This window comes from Manis pentadactyla (genome assembly GCF_030020395.1).
Source record: "Manis pentadactyla isolate mManPen7 chromosome Y unlocalized genomic scaffold, mManPen7.hap1 SUPER_Y_unloc_5, whole genome shotgun sequence".
NCBI lineage: Eukaryota > Metazoa > Chordata > Mammalia > Pholidota > Manidae > Manis > Manis pentadactyla.
The window spans coordinates 453,854-476,301 of NW_026644610.1; the positions used below are offsets into that span (position 1 = coordinate 453,854).

Below are 22,448 nucleotides of genomic sequence, written 5' to 3' on the forward strand. Positions count from 1 at the left end.
TTTGCTGCTTTCAGTTATTGGTCATAGTACTTTTTGGTGGAGTCTTTAGGATTTTATGTGCAGTATCATATCATCTACATACAATGACAGTTTAACTTCCTCTTTACCCATCTGGATGCCTTTTATTTCTTTGTTGTCTGATTGCTGTGGCTAGGACCTGCAGAGCTATGTTGCATAAAAGTGGGAAGAGTGGGTATCCTTGTCTTGTTCTCCTTCTTAGAGGAGAAGCTTTCAGCTCTTCACTGTTAAGTCTGATGTTGGCTGTGGGTTTGTCATATATGGACTTCATTATGTTGAGGTACTTGCTTTCTATACCCTTTTTGCTGAGACTTTTTATCATGAATGGATGTTGAATTTTGTTGAATGCTTTTTTAGCATCTATTGAAATGATCATGTGAATTTTGCCCTTCTTTTGTTTGTGTGTATGATGTTAATGAATTTTTGAATATTGTGCCATCCATGCATCCCTGGAAGAAATCTCATTTGCTCATGATATATGATCTTTTTGATATATTTTTGAATTTGGTTTGCTAATATGTTGTGGAGTATTTTTGCATTTATGTTCATCAGGGATATTGTTCTATAACTTTCTTTTTTTGTGGTGTCTTTGTCTGGTATTGGTACTAGAGTGAAGCTGGCCTTACAGATGGAGTTTGGAAGTGTTCCCATCTCTTCTACTTTCTGGAAAACCTTAAGGACGATGGGTATTAGGTCTTCTCTAAACGTTTGATAAATTTCAGTGGTGTAGGGGTTTTGTTCTTAGGTAGATTTTTGATTACAAGTTTAATTTTGTTGCTGGTAATTGGTCTGTTCAGATTTTCTGTTTCTTTCTGGGTCAGCTTTGGAAGGTTGTATTTTTCTAGAAAGTTGTCCATTTCTTTTAGGTTACCAGTTTGTTAGCATATAATTTTTCATAGTATTCTCTAATAATTTGTTGTATTTCTGAGGTGTCCATAGCGATTTTTAGTTTCTCATTTCTGATTTGTTTTATGTGTGTATAGACTCTCTTTTTTTCTTGATAAGTGTGGCTAAGGTTTTATCTGTTTGGTAATATTCTCGAAGAACCAGTTCCTGGTTTCATTGATTCTTTCTATTGTTTTATTCTACTCAATTCTATTTATTTCTGCTCTGATTATTATTATGTCCCTCCATCTACTGACTTTGGGCCTCATTTGTTCTTTTTCTAGTTTCATTAATTGTGAGTTTAGACTATTCATTTGGGATTGTTCTTGTTTCTTGCAGTAAGCCTGTATTGCTATGTACTTTCCTCTTAGAACTGCCTTTGCTGCATCCCACAGGTTTTGAGCTGTTGAGTTATTGTTTTCATTTGTCTTCATGTAGAGTGAAAAGGTATTTTGGTAGAAGAACATGGTACAATTGTAGAGGGGATAAGTTAGGGCATGGCATATATATTTGGGTTTAATCTCAAAAAAAAGGTGATTTTTGAGAAAGGAAATGGAAACTACAGAGGAATAAAAGAGTGTTCAAGACCAAGTTTTGAGTGATGCCTGTGGCTAAAGGACAGTGAAAAGCACAACCAACTGGAGAAAGTGGACAAGAAATGTGTCAGACTTGGGAGGTGAGAAAAGAAAAAGTGCAGTCTCAAGGAAAGTGACAGAAGAATGTTAAAATCAATTATGAGATTAAACGGCAAAATAACAAATAAAGCAAGATTTGATCAGGACAAGGATCAAAGTGTTTTAAACAGTTCTTGGGAACTCCCTAAGTTCCTGTATGATGTATACATAGTGGAACAGCATTTGTCGATGTCATTTCCTTCTAAATGCAGAAGGTGCATCTTCCCTGCGTGTTCTTAGGGATCTGCATAGAGCTTCATTTGGTGCTTTAAATTCTTGAGTGATGAGGGAGCTCCAGACTGTTGTGTGACATTCTGAATACTGAGCTTACCTTCTTGGTATTATTAGATTATGTTGAAGATGACTTTGATGCTGGTTGTGAAGACATAGATTGCAAGTTGATGCCTCCTCCCCCTCCACCCTCAGGACCTATGAAGAAGGATAAAGACCAAAATGCTATTATTACCTGTGGTAGGTAGTTTGTTTTTATTGACGGCACAAGTTGGATTCAAAAGTCCAGACTTTTGGTGTGCACATAGGGGACTATTAAGCTGCTAGGACAGGATACAACTTCCCAAAGTGATTCATACAAATTTCTGTATTAAAGAGAAGCTTTACTTTTAAAACATGTGGCAGCAGTATCTTAACATGCACTCAAGAAGAGGTAGTTTAAACTGGTCAGTGGTACTCAAATCTGGCTGCCCATCAGAATCACCCTAGGTCTTTAGAAAAATACGGATTTCTGACTCTTCATCCCTGGAGAGTCTTAATTCAGAAGATGTGGGATAGAGCTCAGGAATTTCAAAAAGTACAGTATCCCAAAGTAATTTGTGATGCAACTCATTTGGATACTAGTATTTGAAAACTACCTGTTTAGATGATTGTCTTTAAAATAAATTAAATGGGGGAAGGCACTCTAGAATGTGTATAAATCATATAGAGCCAATAGCCAGATTCAGAGATTACAAAGGCAGAGTCCTCATGGATCATCTCACCTCTTCCTCAGTCTGCAATAGTAGTAACCCTGCCCTATGCTAGAATTTGGGGAAGAGCAGTGTCTTTGATCTCCTGTATTTTGATGCTTATGTTAACCTAAACTACTTCTATTAGAATTTTAAGCCATTTCCTTTTTAGTCTGTGGGCTAAACAGCAGCTATAATTTTATGTCATAGATTTTATTTTATGCTAAATAACTTCATTGTTATCCTATGGCCTTAAAAATATTCTTCACCGTATGGGTCTCTGAACCAGACATGATAAGGGCTGACTGATGTAAAAATGTATAATTTTGGGTACATTCATTTAACGTAATATATTTACAGGAAGTAGTAAATGTAGTAATAGTGTTTGTTCTCTTTCATCAAAAACCTAGGGTACCAGGGACAAGGTGAGTTGGGGATAGTGGTAGATAATGAATTGGAATGAGTGTTTTGGGTTGCATTCTAGTAATCTGGGTTCTTGGAACTATATCCCCTGCCACTGAGCCATGCATATAAGCCTAGATTGGGGGTTGTTGACTGAATTTGAGGAAATAATGCTCACACCTGTATGCCAAAGGGGTTTCTCTTTCTTGTTGCAGTGTCTGAGGATGGAGAAGGCATTATCTTGCCCTCCATCATTGCCCCTTCCTCTTTGGCCTCAGAGAAAGGGGACTTCAGTAGTTCCTCTGACTCAGAAATTGAGATGGGACCCCAGGAAGTAACACAGGCAGAATCTGAGAACAGAAAACTGACCCTACCATTGGCTGGGATTATGCAGTATGATGCCACGAAGCTGTTGCCAAGTGTCACAGAACTCTTCCCAGAATTTCGACCTGGAAAGGTACTTTCTGTGGAGAATGCCCACATTGCAAACCACTGACTTCTTCTAAATACTGAGATCTGTTGTTAAGGTACTGAATATAGAATGGCTTCCTTATTCTTAAAATCTAAAGGTGTCCTTATCCAAGGACATTATAGTAAGTCTTTTTTTAAGTTACATGCATTGATAGCACATGTGATTTATATAATTCTCATTAGAAATCGTTCTTGTTGTCTTAGAAGAATTAGTCCAAATTACTAAGGAATACTTCTTTCTTTGCTTTTTTGGAAGAGGTTATAAATCTGAGTTTAGTGTTCCTTGATCTTTTCTCCACAGTTGAGTAGACCCCTCAAAGTTTCCAGACCCAGATGTTGCTGTTTTTGTATCTGGCGTTTGAGTTTCTGATGCAGTAATGTGTTCTGTGTGCTAGGTGTTACGCTTCCTACGTCTTTTTGGGCCAGGGAAGAACGTCCCATCTGTTTGGCGGAGTGCGTGGAGAAAGAGGAAAAAGAAGCACCATGATCTGATACAAGAAGAGCAGATCCAGGAGGTGGAGTGCTCAGTAGAATCAGAAACCAACCAGAAGTCTTTGTGGAACTATGACTATGTTCCACCACCACTTCCAAAGCAGTATCTCTCTGGTGATGTAGTAGACAAAATAGGGACCTGCGATTAAGACCTAGGAGGGGAACAAATGAGTTCCCCCTAGCATATGTCTAAATTAGAAATAACACCTTAGTAGGCAGAGTACTGTGGTGATTACAAGTAATCATGAGTTCAGTCCCAGTGGCTATCTCTTCCTTTTTGTAATAAAAAAGTACTGGGGGCTGGAAGATGGTGATATGTAAACTGGGGAATAGGAGAGTTTGAACGATAAGCACAGTGTGCCATGATATACCTCTGTTGTTTATATTCTAACTCCAGTTCTATTCAAGAATCATCCTTATGGCTCTTTTAACTTGCTCTCCTGCCTATATTCTTAGGACATCTGGGATCAGGAAATCCTCTTCCCCTTCCACTACTTTGTTTTGTTACAGATCACGATGATGGCTCCTGTGGAGTCCAAATTTTCCCAGTCAACTGGAGATATAGATAAAGTGACAGATATCAAACCAAAAGTGGCTGAGTGGCGTTACGGGCCTGCCCGACTGTGGTATGATATGCTGGGTGTCCCTGAAGATGGCAGTGGGTTTGACTATGGCATGAAACTGAGAAAGATGGAACATGAACCTGTGATAAAAAATAGAATGATGGAGGTAAGCAACACTAGTATGTAAGAATGGAATCAATGTGCCCAGTGCCCTATCAGTTTTATTTTACTTTCCAACTAGGAAGATAATGGGCAGGGTTTCGTTGGTGAAAGATGTGGGTGTCTAAGCCTTTTGTCTGGTAAGGTGTATCATCCTGGCATCTGGGTCCCATTGTAAGGATTTTAATTGTGAAATGAGTGCTGTGCTAGGAGTGGTCCTCCATTTTTGGGTGGTTCTCTCAAGTCAAGAACCACATGTGATGTATGTAATATGGGATTTGGGCTGAAAACTTTGACCAGTGACCATTCAGGGATTTGCTGTTCCTTCCGTACTTATGCAGGACTTTAGGAAGCTTGAGGAAAGCGATGGCACTGATCTTCTGGCTGATGAAAACTTCCTGATGGTGACACAGCTGCATTGGGAGGATGATATCATCTGGGATGGAGAGGATGTCAAACCCAAAGGGACAAAACCTCAGCGTGCAAGCATGGCAGGCTGGCTTCCATCCAGCATGACGCCGAATGCCATGGCTTACAACGTTCAGCAAGGTTTGTTTCTATGCTGGCTGTGTCCAGCACACTGCCCTTCATCTCAGTCATCCTAATTGGGCTTAGCTGTAATCTTTGCTGCTGCTGAGTCAGGGCAGTGAAATGATTTGGATCTGAGCCTTGATTCTAGTCTGTAATACATTTTTTTGCACTGTTATTAATGAGCTGGGATTCTCATTAGATAAATGTGAAAACCATTTTGAAATTAAAGATCTTTCTGAGCTATAATAATTCTTTATATGGTTCACTTTGTTTCCAAAACTCCTTTATCTTTATCATTCAGAATTTGCCTTCTTTCTCTTTAAACATGCCAAAAAAAGGTATATTAATATTTAGTGTAGAAAACTTGGAAAATATGTTGTCAAAAGTCCCTGGTCATCCTACCATCCAAAGAGTATTGACTATTAACTTTTATATATACTTTGTTTTCAGTTCTCTGTCTTGTGTGTGTGTATGTAGTAGCTGGGCTCATCTCTATAGATACAGTTTTAACTAAGTATTCTATGTTCTAAGTTCTTCATAAATGTTTAATGACATGTAAAACTCATTTTAAACAAAAAGCATATGAAGTGGCATACTTGATACCCTGCTTGTGTAAGTGGGGAAGAAAAGCACTCTATATAAACACAGAAAGCTGACTAAAAGCAAATACACTATAGGTGTCAAAGTGGTTATTCTGGTTTGTAAGATCACAGGTAGCTGACTAAAAGCAAATACACTATGGGTGTCAAAGTGGTTATTCTGGTTTGTAAGTTCACAGATAGCTTCAGTTTTCTTTATACCTTTCTGTATTTTCCAGATTTTCAGTTAACATGGATTACATATATAATGTGGAAGAAAAACAAAAATGTCTTAATTTTTAAATCTAAGAAATTATTTTTTTCCTTCCTCACACACTTTATTGGTTGCACAGTATTCTTACATGGATGATTTTATAAACTACAACAATAATTGTATTTTTAATATATTTTACTACCATTTATTGTTACGATATTTTGCCATATCATTTATTACCAAAATTTAACTGATTTCTTATTAAACATATGGCTTTTAAATTTTGACTCATTAAAGTTATTGCAAGGAGCATTTTTTTCTGAAACATTTTTTAAAGTGAGAAATACACTGTGTCCAGTAGGTTTCTTTTCAGTAGCCACATAAGTAATTCTTCTAACATTTGTACCTTTTCCCTCTGCTTGAATCATGATTGAAAGGGGCGTAAGTGTTTTGTCTATTGCTGAGTTTTTCTTCCTGTTTTGACTAGGTTTTGCAGCCGCCCTGGATGATGACAAGCCTTGGTATTCCATTTTCCCCATTGACAATGAGGAGCTGGTATATGGACGCTGGGAAGACAATATCATTTGGGATGCCCAGGCCATGCCCCGACTGTTGGAGCCTCCTGTTTTGACACTTGATCCCAATGATGAGAATCTCATTTTGGGTATGGTACTGTAAGGCCTGTTTTATAATTGACAGCTTGCTGTTAATGTCAAGAGGCAGGAGGAAATGTGTAGGTCATGACTAGAATCTTCTCTGTAGCAGTTTGAGAGAGCAAACAGTGGCTGTTAATTTCTAATATTTGTGTATCATTTAGGGAAAACTTGTAATGTAGGAAAGTTGGAAAGTAGTACCTTTGAGATGTCCTGAGTGTGTTTGGTGAGAGTGAATCATGGACTAGAAGTGGTTTGGAGTGGGATGAGAGATCTGGTTAGGAAGAACAAAGGTACTTGGATAAAAGGTGAATCTTAGGGATAGCACCTCCAGAGTGATTTTGATTTCATCCTTAGAAATTCCTGAAGAGAAGGAAGAAGCCACCTCTAACTCCTCCTGTAAGAAGAATAAGAAGGAATCATCTCTGAAGAAGAGTCGAATTCTCTTAGGGAAAACAGGTGTCATCAAGGAGGAACCACAGCAGGTCTGTGAAGGGAAAAGGGACTTAGTGTTTAGAACAAAGAAAGGTAATGCAGAAGGGTAGTCTGACTAGGGCTTGTTTGATGACCTGTCATTTAGAACATGTGTCAGCCAGAAGTGAAAGATCCATGGAATCTCTCCAATGATGAATATTACTACCCCAAGCAACAGGGTCTTAGAGGCACTTTTGGAGGAAATATTATCCAGGTAAAAGCATTTTTTCTGTGGTGGATGGGAATCACTGCTTTGTTCTGCTGGAGAATAGAGGTTAATCTTGCCTAAGCTAGAGTGAGTATTTAATTATAACTTTTGTATCTCTTGCCTTAGCACTCAATTCCTGCTGTGGAATTACAGCAGCCCTTCTTTCCCACCCACATGGGGCCCATCAAACTCCGGCAGTTCCATCGCCCACCTCTGAAGAAGTATTCCTTCGGGGCACTATCTGAGCCAGCTCCTCATTCAGTCCAGCCCTTGCTAAAGCACATCAAAAAGAAGGCTAAGGTATGATTGAATCCTGGTTAGAAAGAAACAGCCATAAGTAACATTGGAGTACAAATTGGGGAAATGCACTGGATATTAGGTGATATTAGGGAATTATTTACTTTCTTAGATGTCATAGAATGTTACTGTGGTTATTTAGGAGACTGTCCTTATTTTTAGGAGATGTGAGCAAGAATACTTCATGGCTGAAGTGCTCTGATGACTGCAATTTTCAGAAATGGTTCTGCAGAACCCATAGGAGATTGTTATAGATAAAACAAATACAGCAAAATATAAACAGTTACATCTAGGTGGTGAGATGATAAGTGTTCATAGTTTTAGCTTTATTATAATGTTTCAAAATTTTTGTGATGAAATGAAAGAAAAGGCAAGTTGAGGTAGTGTTTGGTGTCAGTGTCTCAGAATGAACAGCATCAGTCTGTAGTTTCACTTACCCTATCAGGAGCTGGACTATATTCTCTTTATCCTGGGCAGATGAGAGAACAGGAGAGGCAAGCTTCAGGTGGTGGAGAGATGTTTTTTATGCGCACACCTCAGGACCTCACAGGCAAAGATGGAGATCTTATTCTTGCAGAATACAGTGAGGAAAATGGACCATTAATGATGCAGGTTGGAATGGCAACCAAGATAAAAAATTACTATAAGCGGGTGAGTCTACTCAGAATATCTTTGTTGTTAATATAGCTAGTCAGATGTCCAGTGATAATCTGTAAATGTGTATTTGTCTTTGTTATACTATAGATTTCTTGGAAGAAAGGAATGGTATCTTAGAGGTAGTAATACTAGTAAAGTGTCAGTCATGCTCAAGGAATATTTTGTGTAGGTTTATTGATTATATTCCATGATAATAAGTGAGTCTGCTGTGTTCCTTATAGAAACCTGAAAAAGACCCTGGAGCCCCTGATTGTAAATATGGAGAAACTGTTTACTGCCATTCATCTCCTTTTCTGGGATCTCTCCATCCTGGCCAATTACTGCAGGTGAGGAATTCTTTCCTGTTGTATCGTTGTGCTAAAGAAATTGATAGATGAGCTAGTAAGCCCAGAGGGAGCCAATTTTAGTTCATTGAGGTACTACTCTTACATCAAATGTGGAGAAGATCAGTATAATCCAGGAGTGGTTGTAATCCAAAATTTTTTTGATCTTTTTATTAAAATTGGCTTCTAATTATGTTATTCATAAGCTGAATTTAAAGTAGTTTTTTGAAAATGCACACTGGTAAATCCAGAAACATCTGGGTGGCAAAGGGAAGTCAACCTGGGATTAGTAATAATAGTTAATTCATAAATGTTTAATTTGGATGTGTCTTAATGGTATGTTTTGACTGTATTAGTTGTGGTCATTTTGAGTATTGAACCACACCTAAACTGTGCTATTTAAAGTCCACAACCGTAGTAAAATGTTTTTTCTTCCTTCTTTGATGGCTGTAGAAAGGCCCTCTGGTAACCTAGCTTTCACACATTTTGTTACAAGGAAATAGAGAGGTCCACAAATGATGTGAGGAAATCTCTAGCACTTGCCTACCTTGTTTTTCTGCCGCTTAATTTCTCTTGGCAATGTTAACCATTTTCCCTGCTCTTGTACCTTGTGAGTTCCATTATTACTGTTCATATTCTCTCAAAGCATATGCAAAGTCTATTTTTCTTTATCCTTTACATCTATAGTCCATTTTCCAACAGATTTTGAGTATTATCTTTATTCTATTACTGGCATTTTTCTTCCTGTAACTTCCTGTTGAGATGTTCTATGAATCCATCCCCTTCTTTTGTGGCTACCTTTGTAGTTTCTGAAAAATCCTGTTTTATCTTCTTCTGTAATTCTTTTTCTTTCTGTATTTCACAATTAGAATTTTGTTTGCACAGTCTTATATTGAAGATCCTCTTTCTTCTTGTCCACAACTCTGATTTTCTCGGAAGTCTTTCCTTAGATGCATAGATTTCTTGTGACAGTTGATTCCCATGTGGCTGCTACTTAAGTACAAAATGTTTCTCTCTTCTATGTTTTATTTGTCTTCTCTAGCACATATTCGACCTTATTAGCTTTTGTTGTTTTATTTTTAAATTTCTTTAACAAATGTTCTGATCTCATCTGTATTATGTCAGGGGCTAGGGTAGTAGTATAGTACTTGTTTATCAGATGACTTCCATATATAATCTTTTTAGCAATCCTGTGAGGTATAAGCATTTTAAGTATCTGTTTTGTAGATGGCAGGAAGTTAAGCTCAGGGATATTAAATAACTTACCTGACATCATAATAGTGAGTAGCAGAGCCAGTGTCATGACTCCAAATCCTGTAGTTTCCCCTCTACTGACTCTTAAAGATTGCCAGTGGATAAAAACTTAACCTGTCCAATCCCCCTTGATATTCCATATTATAATTTGTTTATATTACTGGATGGATTTTAGGTGGCATAATCGGGACAAGAGCAGACAAGCTTGATTATCCTTTCTCATTAGTTGACCAAATTTCTTAGGGCTTCTCTGTATATAATTTGGGGTTTTTCCTTCTGTTTTAGGCATTTGAGAACAACCTTTTTCGTGCCCCTATTTACCTTCATAAGATGCCAGAAACTGACTTTCTTATCATTCGGACAAGACAAGGTTACTATATTCGGGAATTAGTGGATATTTTTGTGGTTGGCCAGCAGTGCCCCTTGTTTGAAGTTCCTAGGCCTAACTCCAAAAGGGCGAATACACACATTCGAGACTTTCTGCAGGTAAGAATGAGAGGATGAGGAGGTCAGGATGCACATAAAAGGGTATATGAATTTGGGGGCACATCAAGAAAGAGCAAAATACACAGGGGCTTAGCAGGGGAAGGGGCCCTGGTAAGGGCTTTTATTATTTGTCAGATAAAAAACATTTGGTTTATTGGGCAGGTTTTTATTTACCGCCTCTTCTGGAAGAGTAAAGATCGGCCACGGCGGATCCGAATGGAAGATATAAAAAAAGCCTTTCCTTCCCATTCAGAAAGCAGCGTCCGGAAGAGGCTAAAGTTCTGCGCTGACTTCAAACGCACAGGTCATCAGTTGTGACTGATTATTTGTCCTCTCTGCCTCTTTCCAAGAAAGGAATTAGGGATTTCTGTTAAAGGATAAGTGTACAGCTAACAAAATGGAAAAAGAAATTGTTAGTCATCTAAAGGAGAAGATAGAAAATCTTCGAATTGTGGAGGGTCTGATTGCTTTTTGATTTTGCCTGCCAGGAAATTCAGTGATTGTTGGATGTCTTATTTGAGATGTAGGAAAACCTAGCAGTGGTTTTCTTGACCAGTCAGGCTGTCTTTGGCCAGGCCTCATACCTTTTAGGACATTGCCTGGTTCGGTCTTTGTTTGATATCCCTGTTGCTGTCAATGAAAGGGCCTTTGTGAATTCAGAATGTTTTCATTCTCTTATCTTTTATAGGGATGGACTCAAACTGGTGGGTGCTGAAATCTGATTTTCGTTTACCAACTGAAGAGGAGATCAGAGCTATGGTGTCTCCAGAGCAGTGCTGTGCTTATTATAGCATGATAGCTGCTGAGCAGCGACTAAAGGTGAACACCTTCCTCTTAGGCACTGCTTATGCCTATGGGTTTTTTCAGAGAGACAAAGATGAAGACCATTTTCACTGGCTTAGAAGTGATGGTGATTTAAATTTTTACCAATTATTTAAAAATTCATGTTGTATGAGGTACAGTTCTGAGGAAAACTACAGTTTAGCTGCATATCAGTGGGAAGGGTTGGTGAGGGACTTAGGGCATATTTTTTGCTGTGCAAATCCATTTGGGCAGTGACTTTAATCTTGTTCTTTATAAGACAAGCATGTAAGCAGGGAAGTATTTCTCAGTTGTTTTCCACAGCCTTAAGGGTGGGCAGAGATGATAATTTTGGTGCTGGACATGTAGTTGAGAGAAGCACAGAAGTATTCTTATCAGGCCCAAATAGAAAAGATCTAACTGATGTGTGATGGCACAACTCTGTCCCACTGAATTAATGAGTCTGAGTTAATGAGCATCTGTATTTAGCTCCCTCATGGGCCGTAACTATCCATATATCAGCTGATCAGTTCCTTGAAATGTAATATATCCTCTGATAGCCTATGGTGATAGTTAACAGAATCATTTTCTGTGCAAAATGTGCTTCGATATTCTGTACTAGGTGTTCAGTGAAATTGTGCTTTGTGCTTTCCAGTTGATTGATAATTGATTGCATGAATTGGTCCTCTTCCAGGATGCTGGCTATGGTGAGAAGTCCTTTATTGCTCCAGAAGAAGAAAATGAGGAAGATTTTCAGATGAAGATTGATGATGAGGCAAGGAAGTACACTAACTGTTATTAGTACATACCATTTATCCTTTTAAAAAAAAAACACAGGTTTATTGTTTATTGAGGTTTTTTAGAAAACCCATTTAAAGTGTACAATTTTTATATGATATATGTTGTATATGTTTGGATGTGTGTTGATACCTATGAAATCATGATGAGTGTTTCTGTCACCCCCTAAAGTTTCTTTGTGCCTCTTTGAAGTCCTGTTATCATGCCTCTTCTGTTCTCTCCACCCTCCATGTCCCCTGACAACCACTGATCTGCTTTCTGTAACTATAGATTAGTTTACATTTTCTGGAATTTTAGATAATGGATTCATATAGTATGTATTCTTCTTTAAAATTGTGGTAAAATATACATAATATAAAACATACCATTTTAACCTTTAAGTGCACAGTTCAGTAGTCTTAAGTATATTCACATTGTTGTACAACCAATCTCCAGAACTCTCTTCGTCATGCAAAACTGAAACTGTTACCCACTAAACAGTAACTCTCCACTCCTTCCTCCCCCAGCCTCTGAAACCACCATTCTACTTTGTCTTTCTTTTACTACTTGAAGTACTTCACCAAAGTGGAATCTTTAAGTATTTGTTGTTAGGTTACTGATTAATTTAATCTAGTGTAATATTCTCAAGGTTCAGCCATGTTGTAGCATCTGCCAGGATTTCCCTTTTTTAAGGGTAAAAATAATTTTGTTGTATGTGTATACCACATTTTGTTTACTCAGCCATTGATGGACATTTGTGTTGCTTCCACCTCTTGACTACTGGGAATACTACTGCTAGGAACACAGGTGTGCAAACAACTATCCAAACCTTTCTTTTGCATATATACCTAGAAATGGGATAACCGATCATATTGTAGTTCTATTTTTAGGTTTTTTTTTTTTTAGGAACCTCCATACTGTTTTCCAAAGAAGCAGCACCATTTTGTATTGCTCTCAATTGTGTAAGAGTTCCAGTTTCTTCACATTTCCCAACACTTATTATTGCTTCCTTGTTAGTAGCCAGCCATCCTAATGGGTATGAGGTAGTACCTCATTGTTGTTTTAATTTGCATTTCCTTAATGGTCAGTGATGTTCAGTATCTTTTCATGTGCTTGTGGGCCATCTGTATGTCATCTTTTGAGAAATAGCTATTCAAGTCCTTTGCTGATTTTTGACTCAGATTGTTTATTTTTTGTTGATTTGTGAGGAGTTCTTTATATATTCTGGATATTAACCGTTCATCAGATAAATGATACGCAAATATTTTCTCCCATTCCACAGGTTGCCTTTTCACATTGTGTTGTGTCCTTTGATACAAAGAGTTCTAAATTTTGATGAATTCCAATTTATCTAATTTTAGTTTTGTAAATTGTGCTTTTATCCAAGAAATCATTGCCAAATTAAATGTCATAAAGCTTTTCCCCTATGTTTTCTTCTAAGAGTTTTATGTTTTTAGGTCTTCGATGTAGGTCTTTAATCCATTCTGAGTTAATTTTTATGTGGTGTAAGGTAAAGGTCCAACTTCATTAATTTGCATGTGGATATTCTTTTTTTCCAGCACCACTGGTTGACAGTATGTATTCTTTCTTGTCTGTCTTTCACTCTGTACTTATGTTGAGATTAATTCAGGTTATTGTGTATATTGAAAGTTTGTTTCATTTTTATTGCTGAACAGTATTCCATAGTCTGGATGTACCACAGTTAGTTTAACTAATCACATATCTTTAAGGATATTTCGTTGTTCCTAGTTTTTGACTGTTAGGAATAAACTACTATGAATATTCATGTATAAATCTCTGTGTGGATGTATGTTTCCTTTTTTCTTGGGTAAATACTTAAAAGTGGAATTACTGGGTCATGTGATAATTCTGTGTCTAACCTTTGGAGGAACTGTCAGGCTTCTATAGTGGCTGCACCATTTTTCATCTCTACCAACAGGGTATCAGGGTCTCAGTTTCTCCACATCTTTGTCAAGACTAGCTGTTTTCTGATTTTTTTAATTATGGCCTTTCTAGTGCTTGTGGCTTTAATTTCCATTTCCCTAATGGCTAAGGATGTTTAGTGTCTGCCTATTTATATACATAACATTTTTGGTCACCTGTTCATCTTTTTTTCCCATTTTTATTTTGAATTAGTTGTTTTTCTTATTATTGGGTTTTGAAACTTATGTATGTATACTAGGTCTGAGTCCTTAAAGAGGTATGTGATTTGCAAAGATGTTCTCCATCTTTATTTATTTATTTTTATTTCTTCATTCAGTTATTTTTTTTTCTTTATTTTATTTTATTTTATTTTATTTTATTTTATTTTATTTTATTTTATTTTATTTTATTTTATTTTATTTATTTTGGTTTCATTAATCTGCAATTACATGAGGAACATTATGTTTACTAGACTCCCCCCATCACCAATTCCCCCGCATACCCCCAAACACTGTCCATCAGTGTAGTAAGACGCTATAGAATCACTACTTGTCTTCTCTGTGTTGTACAGCCCTTCCTGTGCATACCCCCTCCCAACCCAACCCCCAACATGTCTGCTAATAGTAATGCCCCTCTTTTATCCCCTTATCCCTTTCCCTTTGGTAAATGTTAGTCCACTCTCGGGTTCTTTGATTCTGCTGCTGTTTGGTTCCTTCAGTTTTTTTCTTTGCTCTTCTACTCCACAGATGAGTGAAATCATTTGACACTTGTCTTTTTCCACCTGACTTATTTCACCGAGCATGAAATCCTGTAGCTCCATCCATGTTGTTGCAAATGGTAGGATTTTTCTTCTTATAGCTGAATAATATTCTCTTGTGTATGTGTACCACATCTTTATCCATTCATTTTCTGATGGACACCTAAGTTGCATCCATTTCTTGGCTATTGTAAACATAGCCAGTGCTGTGATAAACATAGAGATGCATATGTCTTTTTCAAATAGGGATGCTGCATTCTTAGGGTAAATTCCTAGGAGTGGAAGTCCTGGGTCAAATGCTATTTCTATTTTGAGGAACCTCCATATTGCTTTCCACAATGGTTGAACTAATAATGTACATTCCCACCAGCAGTGTAGGACGGTTCCCCTTTCTACACAACCTTGCCAACATTTGTCGTTTGTCTTTTGGATGGTGGTGATCCTTACTGGTGTGAGGTGATATCTCATTGTGGTTTTAATTTGCATTTCTCTGATGATTAGCTATGTGGAGCATCTTTTCATGTGTCTGTTGGCCATCTGAATTTCTTCTCTGGAGAAGTGTCTGTTCAGATCTTGTGCCAATATTTAATTGGATTATTTGCCTTTTTTTGTTGAGGTGTGCGTGCCCCACCCCCCACGTTATACATGCTAATCATAATGTCCCCCTTCTTTTTCCCCCCCTTAACCCTACCTTCACACCCATCTTCCACAGTCCCTTTCCCTTTGGTAACTATGGGTCCATTCTTTTGTTCTGTGATTCTGCCGCTGTTTTGTTCCTTCAGTTTTTTCTTTGTTTTTATACTCCACAGATGAGTGAAATCATTTGGTACTTGTCTTTCTCCGCCTGGCTTATTTCACTGTGCATAATACCCTCTAGCTACATCCATGTTGTTGCAAATGGTAGGATTTGTTTTCTTCTTATGGCTGGATAATATTCCATTGTATATATGCACCACATCTCTTTATCCATTCATCTACTGATGGACACTTAGGTTGCTTCCATTTTTTGGCTATTGTAAATAGTGCTGGGATAAACATTGGGGTGCATCTGTCTTTTTCAAACTGGGCTGCTGCATTTTAGGGTAAATTCCTAGTAGTGGAATTCCTGGGTCAAGTGTTATTTCTATTTTGAGCTTTTTGAGGAACCTCCATACTGCTTTCCACAATGGTTGAACTAATTTCATTCCCACCAGCTGTGTAGGAGGGTTCCCCTTTCTCCACATCCTCACCCACATTTGTTGTTCCTTGTCTTTTCTGTTTTGTCCATCCTAAATGGTGTGAGGTGATACCTCATTGTGGTTTTAATTTGTATTTCTCTGATAACTGGCAATGTGGAGGATCTTTTCATGTGTCTGTGGCCATCTGAATTTCCTTGGAGAACTGTCTGTTCAACTCCTCAGCTCATTTTATAATTGGATTATTTGCTTTTTGTATGTTGAGGTGCATGAGCTCTTTATATATTTTGGATGTCAACCCTTTATCAGATCAGTTCGTTGAAGTAATTTATGAATATATTCTCCCATACTGTAGGATGCCTTTTTGTTCTATTGGTGGTGTCCTTTGCTGTACAGAAACTTTTCAGCTTGATATAGTACCATTTGTTCATTTTTGCTTTTGTTTCCCTTGCCCGGGAGATATGTTCTTTAAGAAGTTGCTCATGTTTATGTCCAAGAGATTTTTGCTTTTTTTTCCTAAGTGTTTTATGGTCTCATGACTTACATTCAGGTCTTTGATCCATTTTGAATTTACTTTTGTGTATGGAGTTAGACAGTGATCCACTTTCATTCTCTTACATGTAACTGTCCAGTTTTGCCAGCACCAGCTGTTGAAGAAGCTGTCATTTCCCCACTGTATATCCATGGCAGCTTTATCGTGTATTAATTGACTGTATATGTTTGGGTTAATATCTGGACTCTATTCTGTTCCAGTGGTCTTTGGGTCTGTTCTTGTGCCAGTACCAAATAATCCTGAGTACTGTGACTTTGTAGTAGAGTATGATGTCCCCTGTTTTATTCTTGCTCCTCAGGATTACTTCAGCTCTTCCCCGTCTTTTGTGTTTCCATATGAGTTTTAGAACGATTTTCTGTAGTTTGTTGAAGAATGTTGTTGGAATTTTGATAGTAATTGCATTGATTCTGTAGATTGCTTTAGGTAGGAATGCCATTTTGACAATATTAATTCTTTCTATCCATGAGCATGAGGGATGTATTTCCATTTATTGGTATCTTCTTTAATTTCTTTCATGAGTGTCTTGTAGTTTTCAAAGTATAGGTCTTTCACCATCTTTTTTAGGTTTATTCCTAGGTGTTTCATTGTTTTTGATGCAACTGTGAATGGAATTGTTTTTCTTATTTGTCTCTCTAGTAGTTCATTGTTAGTGTATAGGAATGCCACAGATTTCTGCATATTAATTTTGTATCCTGCAACTTTCCTGAATTCAGATATTAGGTGTAGAAGTTTTGTAGTGGATTTTAGGGTTCTTTATGTACAATATCATGTCATCTGCAAACAGGGACAGTTTAACTTCTTCTTTTCCAATCTGGATGCCTTTTATTTCTTTGTGTTGTCTGACTGCTGTGGCTAGGACCTCCAGTACTATGTTGAATAGATGTGGGGAGAGTGAGCATTCTTGTCTTGTTCCCAATCTTAAAGGAAAAGCTTTCAGCTTCTCGCTATTAAGTATGATGTTGGCTGTAGGTTTGTCATATATGGCCTTTATTATGTTGAGGTACTTGCCCTCTATTCCCATTTTGTTGAGAGATTTTATAATGAATGAATGTTGTCAAATGCTTTTTCTCCATCTCTGGAAATGATTATGTGGTTTTGTCCTCCTTTTTATTGATGGATTTTCTAAAGTTATACCCTCTTTGCATCTCTGGAACAAATCTGCTTGATCATAATGGATGATCTTTCTGATGTATTTTTGAGTTCGGTTTAATAATATTTTGTTGAGTATTTTTTGCGTCTGGGTTCATCAGGGATATTGGTCTGTAATTTTCTTTTTTTGTTTTGTTTTTCCTTCTTTTTGGTATTAGAGTGATCCTCATAGAATGACCTTAGAAGTATTCCCTGTTGTTCTACTCTTTGGAAAACTCTAAGGAGGATGGGTATTAGGTCTTAACTAAATGTTTGATAACACTCAGTGGTGATTCCATCTGTTCCAGGGATTTTGGTCTTAGGCCGGTTTTTTATTACCAGTTCATTTTTGTTGCTGGTAATTGTTCTGTTCAGATTCTCTATTTCTTTCTGGGTCAGCCTTGGAAGGTTGTACTTTTCTAGAAAGTTGTCCGTTTCTTTTAGGTTATCCAGATAGCATTAATTTTTTACAGTATTCTGTACTGATTCTTTGTATTTCTGTGGTGTCTGTCTTGATCTTTCCTTTGTCATTTCTGGTTCTGTTTATGTGCGTAGACTCTTTTTAATTTTTTAAAATTTTTTAGATAATTATTTTTTATTGAAGGGTAGTTGACACACAGTACTACATTACATAAGTTTCAGGTGTACAACATAGTGATTCAACATTTATATTGATGACAATTCTAGGTAGCAGCTATCACCATACCAAGCTGTTAAAATATCTTGACTATATTCCTTATGCTATACACTACATCTCGGTTACTTATTTATTTTACCATTGGAAGTGTGTACTTTTTATTTTTTTGTGAGGGCATCTTTCATATTTATTGATCAAATGCATGTTAACAACAATAAAATTTAGGGAAGTCAATGCTCAATGCACAATCATTAATCCACCCCAAGCCTAATTTTCGTCAGTCTCCAATCTTCTGAGGCATAACAAACAAGTTCTTACATGGAGAACAAATTCTTACATAGTGAATAAGTTACATAGTGAACAGTACAAGGGCAGTCATCACAGAAACTTTCAGTTTTGTTCATGCATTATGAACTATAAACAGTTCAAATATGAATACTCATTTCATTTTTATACTTGATTTATATGTGGATTCCACATATCTCTCTTTATTATTATTATTTTTAATAAAATGCTGAAGTGGTAGGTAGATACAAGATAAAAGTAGAAAACATAGTTTAGTGTTGTAAGAGAGCAAATGTAGATGATCAAGTGGGTTCCTGTAGACTATGTGTTAATCCAAGCTGCACAAGGGCAGTAAAACATCCACGTATGCAGAAGATTTCTCTCAGAACAGGGGGGTGAGGTTCTAAGCCTCACCTCTGTTGATCCCCAATTTCTCACCTGATGACCCCCCTGCAACTGTGCCTGTTTTAGGTTGTTCCTCCCTTGAGGAATCTTACCCATCTCTGGCTAACCAGTCATCTTCCGGGGCCATACAGGGAAATGTAAACTTGGTAAGTGATAGAGAAGCCTTATTGTTTGAAATGGTTAGCTTTTTATTTCTTTGCAGATTTATGCCCTGTAGCTTCTATGCTCAGCATTTGTCTTGAGGTATTTTAACCACTTGGAAGAATTATGATACTCGGTAAATTTGATATGAGGCACCAATTCTATTTAAGGGTTGTAATTAGGAAGGAAGAAGAAAAGCTATAGAAGTAGCAGGTGGAGGAAAACATGGGAATATTGATTATTTCTTTGACATATCTTCTTGTAGAGTAACTTCAGCATGTATAGGTTTTAAGCTAGTACTTAAATTGCGCAAACACATTAACATAATATGAGTATAGTTACATAACCAAAGCATATCTGTAATTACCAGCCATCTCCAGTGAAACCAAGAACAGTTAGGCACCTTAGGCATTTGTGAAAACTTATCTATGATATGGTGGATATTGTCCAACTGAACTTGAACAGTCTGAGAGACATCAGACAAACTAAAACAACCCATTCCTGGGGACTGTTCACATGCCGTATGTTCTTTTAACAGTAAATAGTCTGTAGTTGTAAGACTTTGGAGCGCTACAATTTGCACTTCTCCAAATTCTTGGTTGAGTTCCAACAGTATAGATCCAGTCAAATTTGTTGTTTTACTGTATGTACAGGCCAGCTTAGATATCTCCTTCCTCATTCCCATGGCAATTCCAGGAACTGGTGGGATGAGTGCATGTACAGCTGTAGCAGTGCGTGGATCTTTGTTGGGGTTTTTTGATGATCATCTTCTGGCATGAGTCTTCTCGAGAGTGCAGATGTTGGAAGTTCTTTTTCATATCGTATCTTAGTTCATTTTTGGGGTAGGCCAATTAGGCTTTGATCCTCTGTATAAACACAAAAAGACCCTTCCCTACACTTTTATATGCCCTTTAAACCCTTGTGTAGAACTTACTGGAGGTTACCACACAGGAACTGCCTTTTTTTTTGTTTTTTTTTGTTTTGTTTTTGGTATCACTAATCTATACTTATAAGGAATTTTATGTTTACTAGGCTCTCCCCTTTACCAGGTCTCCCCTATAAACCCCTTTACAGTCACTGTCCATCAGCATAGCAAAATGTTGTAGAATCACTACTTGCCTTCTCTGTGTTGTACAGCCCTCCCTTTTCTCCTACCCCCCATGCATGCTAATATTAATACCCCCCTACTTCTCCCCCCCCTTATATCTCCCTACCCACCCATCCTCCCCAGTCCCTTTCCCTTTGGTACCTGTTAGTCCATTCTTGAGTTCTGTGATTCTGCTGCTGTTTTATTCCTTCAGTTTTTGCTTTGTTCTTATATTCCACAGATAAGTGAAATCATTTGGTATTTCTCTTTCTCCTCTTGGCTTGTTTCACTGAGCATAAAACCCTCCAGCTCCATCCATGTTGCTGCAAATGGTTGCATTTGCCCTTTTTTTTGGCTGAGTAGTATTCCATTGTGTATATGTACCACATCTTCTTTATCCATTCATCTATCGATGGACATTTAGGTTGCTTCCAATTCGTGGCTATTGTAAATAGTGCTGCGATAAAATAGGGGTGCACTGATCTTTCTCATACTTGATTGCTGCATTCTTTGGGTAAATTCCTAGGAGTGTAATTCTTGGGTCAAATAGTAAGTCTGTTTTGAGCATTTTAATGTACCTCCATACTGCTTTCCACAATGGTTTAACTAACTTACATTCCCACCATCAGTGTAGGAGGGTTCCCCTTTCTCCACAGCCTCGCCGACATTTGTTGTTGTTTGTTTTTTGGATGGCAGCCATCCTTACTGGTGTGAGGTGATACCTCATTGTAGTTTTAATTTGCATTTCTCTGATAATTAGCGATGTGGAGCATCTTTTCATGTGTCTGTTGGCCATCTGTATTTCTTTTTTGGAGAGCTGTCGGTTCAGTTCCTCCGCCCATTTTTTAATTGGGTTACTTGTTTTTTGTTTGTTGAGGCGTGTGAGCTCTTTATATATTCTGGACGTCAAGCCTTTATTGGATGTGTCATTTTCAAATATATTCTCCCATAATGTAGGGTTACTTTTTGTTCTATTGATGGTGTCTTTTGCTGTACAGAAGCTTTTCAGCTTAATATAGTCCCACTTACTTATTTTTGCTGTTGATTTCCTTGCCCGGGGAGATATGTTCAAGAAGAGGTCACTCATGTTTATGTCTAAGAGGTTTTTGCCTATGTTTTCTTCCAAGAGTTTAATGGTTTCATGACTTACATTCAGGTCTTTGATCCATTTTGAGTTTACTTTTGTATATGGGGTTAGACAATGGTCCAGTTTTGCCAGCACCATCTGTTGAAGAGACTGTCATTTTGCCATTGTATGTCCATGGCTCCTTTATCAAATAGTAATTGACCATATATGTCTGGGTTAATGTCTGGATTCTCTAGTCTGTTCCACTGGTCTGTGTCTCTGCTCTTGTGCCCGTACCAAATTGTCTTGATTACTATGAATTTAGAGTAGAGCTTGAAGTTGGGGAGTGAGATCCCCCCTACTTTATTCTTTTTTCTCAGGATTGCATTGGCTATTCGGGGTCTTTGGTGTTTCCATATGAATTTTTGAATTATTTGTTCCAGTTCATTGAAGAATGTTGCTGGTAGTTTCATAGGGATTGCATCAAATCTGTATATTGCTTTGGGCAGGATGGCCATTTTGACGATATTAATTCTTCCTAGCCACGAGCATGGGATGAGTTTCCATCTGTTAGTGTCCCCTTTAATTTCTCTTAAGAGTGACATGTAGTTTTCAGAGTATTAGTCTTTCACTTCCTTGGTTAGGTTTATTCCTAGGTATTTTATTTTTTTTGATGCAATTGTGAATGGAGTTGTTTTCCTGATTTCTCTTTCTGTTGGTTCATTGTTAGTGTATAGGAAAGCCACAGATTTCTATGTGTTGATTTTGTATCCTGCAACTTTTCTGTATTCCGCTATCAGTTCTAGTAGTTTTGGGGTGCAGTCTTTAGGGTTTTTTATGCACAGTGTCATGTCATTTGCAAATAGTGACAGTTTAACTTCTTCTTTACCAATCTGGATTCCTTGTATTTCTTTGTTTTGTCTGATTGCCGTGGCTAGGATCTCCAGTACTATGTTAAATAACAGTGGAGAGAGTGGACATCCCTGTCTAGTTCCCGATCTCAGAGGAAATGCTTTCAGCTTCTCGCTGTTCAATATAATGTTGGCTGTGGGTTCATCTTAGATGGCCTTTATTATGTTGAGGTACTTGCCCTCTATTCCCATTTTGCTGAGTGTTTTTATCATGAATGGATCTTGAACTTTGTCAAATGCTTTTTCAGCATCTATGGAGATGATCATGTGGTTTTTGTCTTTCTTTTTGTTGATGTGGTGGATGACGTTGAATGACTTTTGAATGTTTTACCATCCTTGCATCCCTGGGATGAATCCCACCTGGTCAGCGTGTATGATCCTTTTGATGTATATTTGAATTCGGTTTGCTAATATTTTGTTGAGTATTTTTGCATCTACGTTCATCAGGGATATTGGTCTGTAGTTTTCTTTTTTGGTGGGGTCTTTGCCTGGTTTTGTTAT

The 22,448-nt window shown here is 37.5% G+C and overlaps 1 protein-coding gene across 1 annotated transcript in view; it reads left to right on the forward strand.

Moving 5' to 3' along the window:
- LOC130682319 (transcription initiation factor TFIID subunit 1-like) overlaps positions 1 to 22,448 on the forward strand; it is a 93,647-nt gene that overhangs the window by 9,782 nt on the left and 61,417 nt on the right. Inside the window, exons 4-18 of the mRNA XM_057496702.1 lie at positions 1,926 to 2,048; positions 3,220 to 3,398; positions 3,808 to 4,026; positions 4,415 to 4,633; positions 4,968 to 5,175; positions 6,437 to 6,613; positions 6,960 to 7,087; positions 7,183 to 7,290; positions 7,411 to 7,584; positions 8,059 to 8,232; positions 8,460 to 8,564; positions 10,101 to 10,301; positions 10,464 to 10,605; positions 10,990 to 11,120; positions 11,797 to 11,877. Coding sequence (XP_057352685.1) covers positions 1,926 to 2,048; positions 3,220 to 3,398; positions 3,808 to 4,026; positions 4,415 to 4,633; positions 4,968 to 5,175; positions 6,437 to 6,613; positions 6,960 to 7,087; positions 7,183 to 7,290; positions 7,411 to 7,584; positions 8,059 to 8,232; positions 8,460 to 8,564; positions 10,101 to 10,301; positions 10,464 to 10,605; positions 10,990 to 11,120; positions 11,797 to 11,877 — 2,369 coding nt within the window. The remainder of the gene's footprint in view (positions 1 to 1,925; positions 2,049 to 3,219; positions 3,399 to 3,807; positions 4,027 to 4,414; positions 4,634 to 4,967; positions 5,176 to 6,436; positions 6,614 to 6,959; positions 7,088 to 7,182; positions 7,291 to 7,410; positions 7,585 to 8,058; positions 8,233 to 8,459; positions 8,565 to 10,100; positions 10,302 to 10,463; positions 10,606 to 10,989; positions 11,121 to 11,796; positions 11,878 to 22,448) is intronic.